At 42.5% G+C, this 13083-nt stretch overlaps 1 protein-coding gene across 10 annotated transcripts in view; it reads right to left on the reverse strand.

Moving 5' to 3' along the window:
* The window catches only part of RMND1 (required for meiotic nuclear division 1 homolog), a 49634-nt gene that overhangs the window by 36225 nt on the left and 326 nt on the right, over nt 1-13083 (reverse strand). For 3 of the 10 annotated variants that reach the window (XM_037894992.2, XM_037894993.2, XM_037894994.2), the window contains exon 2: nt 1481-1989. The exons of 3 other annotated variants lie outside the window; for them this stretch is intronic. In XM_037894992.2, coding sequence (XP_037750920.1) covers nt 1481-1989 — 509 coding nt within the window. Of the gene's footprint in view, nt 1-1480; nt 1990-6576; nt 6954-12564; nt 13059-13083 lie in introns of those variants that run through there. 4 more of the 10 variants (XM_043543160.1, XM_043543161.1, XM_043543159.1 and 1 more) reach the window with 3 other exon arrangements.

Here is a 13083-nt window from a genome sequence, read left to right on the forward strand (position 1 = left end):
TGAGCATCTACATTGTATTTTAACCCTACATTAAGACTTTTCTAACCTGTGCTTGAACTTAGGGCTCTGGCGTCCACATGGCAATGTGCAGACCCATTTCAAAGTAACCATATTCCAGGCTCAAGCATGGGCTTACACTGTAGTGTAGACATATGCTTGAGCCTCAGCTCAACAATAACCCCCTCTTGGTCATCATTTAGCAAAATGTTAAGTATGGTCTAGTATTTGCTGCAAAATGGGTAGCAAAGATATCTATAGATTATTGACAGTTGTTGTTAAATGGATTTCTTGATTGATTTGTTCCGATTGAATCCCACAAACATACACTACACTGGCATACTACTCATCTTTACCCCAATGCCAGATGGTTTCTTAAGAGCATACAAGTTTTTCCTTTTGAATGATTCAGTCCTCATGCTCTGTTGATGCAGTTTCTATCCTCTGCCATCATTTGGAAGTTATTTAACCAACAGGTCTGCGGAGCTTTGTGACAAACGCTACCTTCATTTATAAATGTCAGACCAAATCTTCCTCACCCAACTTATTCAAGTAGTTCTACTGATTTCAATGGAATTTTCCACATGAATCAGGGAAGCAAGATTTGTCCTGTCATTGACTGTATCACAAACATTAAGTGCAATGATGTGCTTATTCTCAGATCCAGAAACTAGCTATACAAAATGTACAGCTGTCCTTCTCCAACCCCTAGGGAAACGTATATGCAACAACTATGCACTAATTCAGGACTGATTATAGGAAAATATCGTGAGCTTCCAATGAAAGGAACATTTTTGCATAATTTATTTCTCTTTAGCTTAACATGACGTAACTATCCCTTTAAAGATAAGAATAGCAAAATCAGACTCAAAAAAGAAAAAAATGTTATACTTCTGTTGTCTATTTAAACAGACTTCCTAAGTATTTTTGCTTATTTCTTCCCTGAACTGAAATTTTTTTAAACCGATTTGGAAATTTATTCTGTATACCTTCATATTACTTTCTTAACAGAAGAAAAATGGAGAAGAATAAAAGTCTTTTAAATGGTGACAGCTGATCACTTAGGCAGAAAGAGAAGAGTGTTCAAGGATTAAATGATTCTGAAGAGCAGATTTTGTCTTTCAACACCTCAAGAGAGGGACACAAGCTAAATCCATTAAAAAAAAACTTTTATAGCTTATTCTGTTCTAATAATATGGTTTTCTTCTCACCATTTGTGCAGTCTGCTTGCTGCATCTGCTTCATTTTAGACAATAACATTCTTATTTCTAGTGAATTTCACTTTGTTTTTCTTCTATCAGCATAGTCCTACTGTTCGTGTTCACAATCACGTATGTGAATGTTTAAATCCTCCTCCTTCCACCAAAAAAAGAGTTCACTTAATTTTATGAAAAGTGTTTGTTAAAAAAATTGGAACCTAAACTAAATTGACAGTGTTCCTTTAACACTCCACATAACAGACAACATAAGTTTTATACTTTACCTCAGTTTCTGACACTAGTGGCTGGTTAGCTCTGGATGGCTGTTTGGTCCTAGGTGCTTTCGGTGGTCTCTTAGTTGGCAGAATACTTTGTTTTGGCAGTATTTTACTAGTTGATACAACTGAGTAAGGTCTTGTTGGTATTTTCATAAACTTTCTAGCACTACTTAATCCATGCTTGTAGTTCACGGTCCTTAGAGTATCGAAATGGTCCCTGAATGGAGGATAAACTTCTCCGATCTGGTAATTCACAATTTTTGCTTCTGACATTTGCCAATTCTTGAGTCGCACACACAGATTTGTCAAGCAACAGGTAGCAGTTTCAGGAGTGCACAAGTTCAAGTCTTTGTTTGGTGCTAGAGTTCTGAATGATGCCCTGACAACATCATTGCTTAGTTTCAACACTGGATGCCTAGGTTTATGAAGGCCTTGGCATTCACATATTTTCATTAAAACATGGGAACATCTAGCCAGGAATCCCAACAGTTTTACTGTCATCGCTTCTCTCTGAACTGCATTAAAAAAAAAAAAATTAAAAGATCAACTCTTGGAAAGAAATCACATTATGTTCAGTTGTATTTAAAGAGAAGAGCCTATCAATACTCCTCTTGCATTCTACATAAAAAAATACTGATGGTTCTGAATACTGTTCCCTCACATTTGATATTCTTCCTGAATGAGGTCAAAATGCATTTCTTGCTCAGCGTCCTCAAAAGACAGGGAAAGATAATGCAGTGGTTCTTATGCTAGCTGACAGGCAGGAACTTTCAGTTAGATTCTCACACCCTTACTCACACCAAGTAGCACCTTATTATGGAGTAAGCCCCATTAGCTTCAACTCATGGATTAAGATGCTCACATTGACTAAGACATCAAACTATACAGACCTTATAGTCTGAATACTGATCTCTAACATTTAGTTAGTGAACACTTCTTAAAGAAAGTCACCTACAATACATGCATGTTGTCTGACAATACCAATTACCATGCCTCACAAACAGCCCAACACAGATACAGGTGTTGTGGTTATTAATCTATCATACAGAATCCCATAAGAAACTGATACCAATTAGGTCAGTAAGGCCTTGATCCTGCAAGTTATTGCAGAAGAACTGCTTGAATTCCACCCCAATGATTTTGACAGGAGTTTGACATCGTCCAGTAACTAGCACTAACCAAAATAAAATCAGTTATGCTAGAATGAGAGAGAGTTCCTGAAGATTTTGGACCACAATATGTGTGCCAATATAAATAAGCTGCCAGAGTGTTCCAAAGGTGGTAAATTTAACATGCTGCTAACACCTCATGAAGCACATTCCATTTATAAACAGTTACGCAACTCTAAGTCTTTCCCCACCTGCTTTTCATTATGTGGAACATTTGCCTGAAAACACAGGAGCTGTTTTCAGGCAAATAACTCTCGTAATAAGAGGCAGACAGAAACACAGCAAGTGTTTTCTTATGAAAAAAATTGCCTTTTTGGAGAACATTTTTTGGAAAAACCTCCTGCGTAGAGGCATCTTCAGGGGGTCTTTAGGCTTCTTACTAGGAGAAGGTATGCTTTTCCCTCATAGGGACATAATGCACAATGAAATTAAAACTGCACTTGCTTAGGGGTTTTTGTTTTGTTTTTTGGAATGTGCTAAGTTTTTCAAGGATGGGAGCATTCCTAATGAAATATGCGAATTAAAATTACAGTATACCTAACAAGAACCCAATTCCCAATCCTCCAACATGTATTCGAAATAATACTTCAAATTGTCATGTTCTTGTGCATGAAGAATAATGTACAAAAACACACATTGTAACAAGACCTCAATTCTGAATGGAGCATCTAGATACTAACATAATACAAATAATAATTAAACAAACAAAAACATGACTACAAAGTTAAATCCATCCGGAGGGGCAGGTAGGTTAACTCCACTAACTTAATTAATCATACCAGGAATGATTTTTTACTCAATAGTTTTAAATAAAAAACTTGCCATGACCCAGTTTAAGATTCACCAAAAAGGTCAGAGCTGATGTCAAATTTATAACAGCAAATGAAATGTAATATAAAATCATGTCCTCATTCCTCCTTTAAGAAATAATCAGGATAGTTAGTGCACTACATCTTACATAACAACTAACTGGGATAAATGTCCATCGGTTGTTTTCTGATGTCTTTACAGATTCCAGAATGCTGCTGGCACTATATAAGTAATAAATACAAATAATAAGTAGGTTTCAGAGTAGCAGCCATGTTAGTCTGTATCCGCAAAAAGAGGAGGAGGACTTGTGGCACCTTAGAGACTAACAAATTTATTTGAGCATAAGCTTTCATGAGCTACAGCTCACTTCATCGGATACATTCAGTGGAAAATACAGTGGGGAGATTTATATACACAGAGAACATGAAACAATGGGTGTTATACCATACACACTGTAAGGAGAGTGATCAGATAAGGTGAGCTATTACCAGCAGGAGAGCGGGGGGGGGACGGGACGGGGGACGGACCTTTTGTAGGGATAATCAAGGTGGGCCATTTCCAGCAGTTGACAAGAACGTCTGAGGAACAGCGGGGGGGGGGGGGGTGAGTGGGGGGAATAAACATAGGGAAATAGTTTTACTTTGTGTGATGACCCATTCACTCCCAGTCTTTATTCAAGCCTAAGTTAATTGTATCCAGTTTGCAAATTAATTCCAATTCAGCAGTCTCTCGTTGGAGTCTGGCTTATTCCCCCCCGCTGTTCCTCAGATGTTCTTGTCAACTGCTGGAAATGGCCCACCCTGATTATCACTACAAAAGGTTCCCCCCCACCCCCGCTGGTAATAGCTCTCCTTACCTGATCACTCTCATTAGTGTGTACGGTAACACCCATTGTTTCAAGTTCTCTGTGTATATAAATCTCCCCACTGTATTTTCCACTGAACGCATCCAATTATGTGAGCTGTAGGTCACGAAAGCTTATGCTCAAATAAATTTGTTAGTCTCAAAGGTGCCATAAGTCCTCCTTTTCTTTTTGCAAATAATAAGTAGTTAGTCAATCGCATTTTCAGTTGGAAATGCAACAGGAGGAGACCATGTGGTATGTAGGATTATCAAATCTGTGAATGGATCATGGGTTCCAGTGTCTTCCACACAAGCCCTTTAAATACTATGTACTAATCATAACCCATTCTTGCACCAGTGTTCTGCATTTAGGCCTTATCTCCACTAAGCATTTTCAGAAACTCTTCCACCATTTGTCTATGACCACTGCTGCTCTACTAGTACTCGCAATGGTGGGAACGTTAATGTAGACTGGATGCAGGCAGCAGAGGTTAAAATGCACTTGTGTTCTTCCATTACCAGCACTGCTGAAGCTGCAGTGACCACTTGTGCAAGAATTTCTAAAAATTTTAAGGGTATGCACAGCCTGTAGCCCAATCCTGTAAAAACATACACGAGTTCAATATGACTACTCCCAAAGTTAAACATGTTTTTCGATATTTGCAGACTTGTGGGATGAGGGGCTTTACTCATATGTTGTGGCAGAACAAGAGAATCAGTAGACTAGTTGTGTGTAGTTTAATTGTACTATAGGCAGGAAGGATATAATTAGGGGCAGAGACCTATATGAACTGAGTGGGAGAGAGGAAGTTTCAATCAGTTCTTAGGTTCTGACTAATGGAAGAAGACACAGTAGTCACCTCCTCCCCAAAGGACAGAGCTCTTTTCTCAAGACAGAGAGACTCAGCGTATACCTACACAAGTACTGCAGTGCAGACTCTTGCTACAGCAACAGAAAGGGTTTTTCTGTCAACAAAGGCAATCCACCTCTCCAAGAGGCAACAGCTAGGTTGATGGAAGAATTCTTCCACTGACCTACCCGTATCTACAGTGGGGGTTAGGTTGACTCTTCCACACCCTAGAGGACTTGAAATTTTTCACAGCCCTGAGCAACATAGGTAGGTCAACCTACATTTGCGGTGCAGACCAGGCCTCACTGATCCAACTTGATTCCTGAGGCCCTGTCTACACAAGCAAGTTTCTGTGCTGTAACTCCCAAGGTGTACACACTGCCAAACCACTTAGTACGCAGGAACTGCGCAGTTGTAGCGCTTTGAAAAAACCACCCCAACAAGAGGCATACAGCTTTCTGTGCCGAGGTTACAGCGCTGCAGTGCCAGCGTAGACACCGTGGTCGATTTACAGTGCTGTGATTGGCCTCCGGGAGGTGGCCCACAATGCCTGTTCTCGCCTCTATGGTCATCGGTTTGAACTCTACTGCCCTGCCCTCAGGTGACCAACTGTCATCCCCACCCCGTAAATTCCTTTGGAATTTTGAAAGTCCCCTTCCTATTTGCTCAGTGACACGTGCAGGGGTCTCAATGCATCTTTCCAGGTGGCCTAAGGTGACCAGATGTCCTGATTTTCTAGGGACAGTCCTGATATTTGGGGCTTTTTCTTATATAAGTGCCTATTACCCCCCCACCCCTTGTCCTGATTTTTCACACTTTCTATCTGGTCACCTTAAGGTGGCCATGCCTGCTCTATGCACCAGGCAATCCCCCATTTGGAGAAATGCTGAGCTGCGGGAGCTCATCAACATTTGGGAAAGAGGAGGCCATCCAGTCACAGCTGTGCTCCAGCTGTAGGAATTATGATACCTACGGACAAATTTCACGATGCAGGACAGAAAGGGGCCATGACCGGGACACACTGCAGTGCAGGCTCAAAGTGAAGGAGCTGTGGAATGCCTACCACAAGGCATGGGAGACAAACAGCTGCTCCGGTGCTGCGCCCACGAGCTCCCGGGTCTACAAAGAGCTGGATGCAATACTCAGCTGTGACCCCACCTTCACTATGAAAACCATATGAAGACCACTGTGGATACTTCGGTGGCTCACATGCCAGTTGAGAGTGGACTGAGCCAGGAGGAGGAAATCTTGGACAAGGATGTGGTGGCAGAGGATAACTCAGAGGCTAGCTAGTCACAGCTGTTGGATGTTGGCAAAGCACAAACAGGAGAGGCGGCCCTTGGTAAATGGATTTGATTTTGGGAATCGCTGAAGCAAGGAGTTGGGGGCAGGAGGTTTGCAGAAAGCAGGTTTGTCTCCCACCACATGCCTAGTCTAAGCGGCGGAACAGGATGTTGATTGATTCCTTCACTTCATGGGAATCTCCCTCAGAGATCTCCAGGAAACTCTTGTGGAGATACTGGGCAATCTGCTGCCGTAGGTTCTTCGGCAGAGCTGCTTTGTTTCTTGCCCCATTAATGGTAATTTTCCTGCTCCACTGTGTCACGGGGAGGGGGGAAGAGGAGGTACCATTGCTGCACACAGGCGAGCCGCATAGGGGCCAGGGTGGAAGCAGCAGTCTTGGAGAAGACCCTCCCTCGATTCCTTGCTCACCCTCAGCAACAAGATATCTTTCATAATTATCACATCCTGTGGAAAGTGTGGGGACAAGAATGATTATCAGGCCCCCCCACAGTGCTGGCTCTCCCCAAGAGCCACGTGCCCAGTGTACAGCAGGGTCCGGGAAGAGTAATTTACCCTGCCCCTGCAGCTACTCACCATTTTGGGGGTCTTGTGGCTCATGTGTGCTTGCCTGGCATCAGCCAGTTAGTGACAGGTGTGAGAGTACTGGCTGTGTTTTAAATCACTGAATCAGTGTTGTCTGTGTTGCACTGTACTCCAAAGGAGAAGGTTGGGTATGATCCCTGGACATACACAAATCTTTAGCCAGCCCCGGGGCCCTCCTCTTCCTGGGACCTTCCCTTCCCCTATCCCACTCACTACTTTTCTTTTTTATTTGACTCTTTCCTACCGTTGTTGTCTTTTAATAAAAGAATTGCGTTGGCTTGAAAGCAATCTTTATTCTATTAACTGAAAGCAAAATGAGCCCTGCAAAGCAACATACAATTATGTTAAACCCATATTGCAACATGTGCACCAATCACCTCTTAGCATTACAAGCACTGCACTCCCGAGCATAGCAACAAATATTAGTGGTGCTCAGCTTCAATTTGCTGCCTCAAGGCATCGCTGATCCTTATGGTTCCGTGCTGTGTCCTGCTAATAGCCCTGGTCTCTGGCTGTTCAAACTCAGCCTCCAGGCACTGAGCCTCAGTGGTCCAGCCCTGAGTGAAGCTTTCACCCTTCCACTCACAAATATTATGGAGCGTACAGCACATAGCTAATAAGCATAGGAATACTGTCATCGGCCAGGTCCAGCTTCCCATAGAGGCAGCGCCAGCGGGCCTTTAAACTGCCAAAAGCACACTCAACAGTCATTCTGCACTTGTGCAGCCTGTTGTTGAACTGCTCCTTGCTGTTGTCAAGTTGCCCCGTGTATGACTTCATAAGTCCTGACATTAAGGGGTAGGCAGGATCTCCCAGGATCACAATGGGCATTTCGACTTCCCCTCCGGTGATCTTCTGGTCCGGGAAGAAAGTCCCTGCTTGCAGCTTCCTGAACAGGCCAGAGTTCTGAAAGATGCATGTGTCATGCACCTTTCTGGACCAGCCTGCGTTGTTTGTAAAACGTCCATGGTGATTCATAAGTGCCTGGAGAACCACTGAGAAATACCTCTGTGATTAATGTACTTGGTGGCTAGGTGGTCTGGTGCCAGAATCGGAATATGCATGCCATGTATTGCCCCTCCGCAGTTAGGGAAGCCCATTTGTGCAAAACCAGCTACAATGTCACGCACATTGCCCAGAATCACGGTCTTTCGGAGCAGGATGCAATTAATGGCCCTGTACACTTCCATCAACATGAGTCCAATGGTAGACTTTCCCACTCCAAACTGATTAGCGACCGATCAATAGCAGTCTGGAATAGCCAGCTTCCATAGTGCAATCGCCACGCGCTTCTCCAACGGCAGGGTAGCTCTCATTCTTGTGTCCTTGCGGTGCAGGGCTGGGGTGAGTTCATCTCACAGTCCCATGAATGTGGCTTTCCTCATACAAAATTTCTGAAGCCATGGTGGATAAAAATCAATGATATAAAAAAAGATCAGAGTTTTCATTTAAATCGGATTTTTTTTAAAAATGTTTTTTGAGGAAAAGAGTTTAATTAAGATACATTATAGCTCAAAGATATCTCATCATGGAATAGAGATTATAAATTCTAATTCTATAGTATGAGACAATATATTTAAATAATGTTTAAAAAAGTCTTGTAAATGTGTTCCAATAGTTCATGGATTAGGGACCCAAATCTTATGGGGTTCCAGGAGCTTCTGTATAGATTATTTAGGTTAATCTTTCTATCTACGCAATGGGACTCGGTATCTTCTAGACTGATCATCAGAAATACTTAGTTTTGCAGTTCTCCAATGGTAGATTTGTCTCCAGAGATAACATGCTTGTTAACAGCAAAAATGTTATAAATAAAATAAATATATAGAGGTGAGAAATAACAGACCTCAACCTCACTGTCCCTCTGCCAATTTGTGTACACGGAGTCACTCTCTTACCTCTCTCTAAAAGTGCAAAGTTTCAAAAAGTTCAATGAATAGAAGATTGTTGGGGGCAGAATAGATCTGGACAAGGAGAAGAAGTCTGGAGATATATGTGAGAAGGGAGGGACAGGCAGCAGAAACAAAAGTGAAACTGTTTGAGCAGCATATTCCAGAAGTCTTGAGGTCTTTCTGAGTGTAGCCTTCATAGATTTGAGATCTACCATACTATTCTCTCACTAGAAGGGAAAACCTATAATTGCAGCAGGAAGTAAAAGAGACCCAGCTTGGGAATATTTTAATGAAGTTCCTCTACCTGTGGGTAAGACAGGCATGCGTGCAAAATGCAAACAGTGCAACAAAGAAATGCAAGGCCTGGGTTGCCTGAAAGAAACAACATCATGAGAAGTGTTTCTTCTCAGGAGGAAGCTGCACTGAAGATGATGAAAGGAACATGTCTGAACTAGCAGGATCTTCAGGTTGGTAAACTTTTTTATTTCATACTTTTTTTAAGGACTGCTTGTCTTCCTTCTAGACTATTCTTAAATTCTCATGTTTGAGCAAAAAAATATAGTTGTTACTCTATGGTACTATCATTTTAAATGCAGTTGTGATAAAAAATAAATAGCTGAAATAGGCAGATCTTCCTTTTACAATTTCACCTTTAAAGAAGTACTGAGTATCAGTGAATGCAATGAGTAATACTAAATGAGCAGTATAGTAATAATAAACAAAATAAGTCAATGCAATTATTTAATTAGGAGAATCCATCCTCAACATACAGGATTCTGAAGACTATCCACCTTCAAGATCACCATCATTTTCTATAGTTTCAGAGTTATCTGCCAATGATAGTGTTTCAGTCACATAAGGTATGTCACATAGCCACAGTATCTCACCTGTAGCAAAAAGAAAAAAACAACTCCATCATCATCCAGAAACCACCATAGACAAGTTTATGATAAGAACCAGCAGATTACAAAAAGTAGTAATTGATTAAAAGATTGCCCGGTTTGTTTATGCAAAAAAACTCCCCTTCCCATATGATTGAGAATCCACACTTCATTAACATGGTTCAGTCATTAAGACCAGGATACAATCCACCCAACAGAGCAGATATTGCAGGCAAATTGCTGGATAAAGTGTATGAAAGAGAAATTGAGCAGTGTGCAAAAGGTCTAGAGGGTGAAATTGTTAACCTAAGTCTTGGGTGGAGCAATGTCCACAATGATCCTGTGGAATGTGCTTCTGTGACAACAGAAGAAGGGAGTGTCTTCCTTACAGAAACAATTGATACATCAGGAAATGCACACACAGCAGAATACTTACAAGTAGTAGCAGCAGTAAAAGCTATAACAAACTGAAAAAAAAATTCAAATGTCTAGTAAGCGGCTTGGTCACAGACAATGCTGCAAATGTATCCAAGATGAGAAGAAATAATTTAGGAGAGTGTGAAAAGAGTCCCAAGCTAACAACATATAGTTGCAGTGCTCATTTGATGCACTTCTTAGCCAGACTTCAGTGTTCCAGAAATAAAGGCTAATGTTGTTGAAATTGCAAAATACTTCTGTAACAACCACTTTGCAGCAGCTGCTCTGAAAAAAGTGGGAGGAACCAAGCTAACTCTCCCACAAGACGTGCAATGGAACTCAGTAGTGGACTGTTTTGAGCACTATATCAAGAACTGGCCTAATCTTAGGACAGTTTGTGAACAAAATAGTGAAAAAAATAGATGGCACTGTCAGAGCCAAAGTTCTCAACATTGGACTTAAGAGAAATGTTGACCACATGCGGAGTACCCCGAAGCCTATTTCTGTAGCCTTGAACAAAATGCAGGGAAATAGCTGTTTTATTGCCGACGCTGTTGAAATCTGGAAGGAACTGAGTGAGATCTTAAAAAGAGAAATATACAATGACAGAGTTAAATTACAAGCATTAAAAAAACACAAATGGGACAAGCACCATCTCCAGCTCATTTTCTTGCAAATATTCCTAATACTCGTCAAACCTTAACTGCTGAAGAAGAGGAGCTGGCTATGACATGGACATCCAGCAATCATCCCTCCATAATGCCAACTATAATAAGCGTGAACCATTCAAGAAATATATGTTTGCTGATGATGTTTTAAAGAAAGTCATACCAGTGAACTGGTTGGAAGTCACCTAAATACTTGGACTCAGAGACTGCTGAAGTGATAATCTCACTTTTACCAGCAGTTGCTTCCTCTGCTGGTGTAGAAAGAATATTTTCTTCCTTTGGACTAATTCATTCCAAATTGAGAAACTGTTTGGGACCTTTCCCAGATTATGAACAAAGAGGAAAATGAAGGTGAAGACGACTGAATTAGCTGCAGAAGCCAATATTTTAAGTTTCTCATGTTGACCTGGCTGACATAGTTGATTTAATTTTTTTTTAAATATTTCATTTAACTATTTTAAACAATTTTAACAAAAACAAACCTGATTTTAAAAAACTTGAATGTTTAACTAAATTCAAAAACTCATATGCTTGTTTTGTTAAAACATTATGTTTGCTGTTGAAGAAAAAAATCCAGAATACATAACATTGTTTTAGTTAACTAAAACAATTTAAATGTCTGCTGATGTACTCCTCCTAATACAGCACGGCAAGAAACTCCTCCAAATATTAATGATTAACCTGTTGAATTGGAGATAGCTCACCTCCCAATAACTTCATAAATATATGCTTTAATTACTTTTGGTAAATGAAATAACCAATCATTCATTTTCTGATATAGCTGTAAAACTAACCTGAAAAGTTTTCAAAATAATTACTTTAAAAATGTATAGTGTGCACCTTCTAACAATGAAACCTACATCTATCGGAGTTGTGAAGAATATGTATTAAGGTTATAACAACCAACAAGAATGCACTTTTATGTAGAAAACCATGATTGAATCGAGTCTTCCACTAATTTGATTTAAATCACATCCACCAACCGTAGCCACTGCTCGTTATCCCAGACATACATCACGATGTGATCGCACCACTCAGTGCTCGTTGCCTGAGCCCAAAAGCAGCGTTTCGCTGTGGTCAGCACTTCCATGAATGCCACAAGTAATCTTGTGTCGTAGCTACTATGCTTAGCAAGATCAATGTCACACTGCTCTTGCCTTTGTAGTTTAAGGAATAACTCCACTGTCACTTGTGACGTGTTGGTCAGAGCGAGCAGCATACTAGTCAACAGTTCGGGATCCACTCCTGCAGCCTGAAGAGGCAGGGTGCGCAGTACAGAAACCATTGAAAGATGGCGCCAAATACAGACAGAAGCACAGCAATTGCTGGGATGCAAAGCAATGCATCATGGGACACTGGGACAGGACCCAGGATGCCCTGCAACCCTCTTCACCTTCCCACAAGTCTTAGAGGCAGAAGAGAAAGAGGTGCTCTGTGGGACAGCTGCCCAGAGTGCACCGCTCCAAATACCGCTGCAAGTGCCGCAAGTATGAAAACGCTATTGCACTGGCAGCTGACAGTGAGAACACACAACAGCGGTTTCCCTTCAGCACTCTCTGGGTGGCACTGTAACTCTGCCAGTGTAGACATGCCCTGAATTGCAGCTTGGGGCGCTGGTGGTTGTATCTGAGCACTGCTGTGATGTAGGAGCAGCTGCAGAATCCTGACCTACCTCAGGGTCCTGAAACGGGAAGAGCCCTGTTGGGCAGGGCACCTGGAAAGGTTGTACCAAGAGACCCCCTCCCCCCTCCATACATCAGTCAGGAGCTGGGGCCTCTGCTTCCGACCAGCCTGCTGAACTGGCACAGGCCAGGGCAGCCAAGGCCTAGAACAGAAAAGCACGTGGTTTCGACCACTCCCTCCAGGCCTGGACACCCTCCGGGTCTCAGTTTCGCCATCTATAAAATGGGGCGATGACACCGACTCCTCGGTAGGGCGCCCTGTGAGCTGCGGGGGAGGCGCGCGGCTGCGGGCGGCACCAGGGCAGCCGCCAGGAGCCCGAGCCGGGTGGAGGCCGGCGCCGCCTCCAGCCTCCCCTTCATAAGGCCCAGCCCGCGGCGCTCAGAGCCCCGGCTCAGCGCCTCCCCCCAGGCGGCCGTTGGCAGCCAGCGGGGGCCGATTCTCGGCGGCAGCCGTGCCGGGGGCCCGCGGACCCCTCGCGCGCACGGGGGGGCTCGCGCCCCGACACACT

This window comes from Chelonia mydas, chromosome 3 (assembly GCF_015237465.2).
Source record: "Chelonia mydas isolate rCheMyd1 chromosome 3, rCheMyd1.pri.v2, whole genome shotgun sequence".
Lineage (NCBI taxonomy): Eukaryota > Metazoa > Chordata > Testudines > Cheloniidae > Chelonia > Chelonia mydas.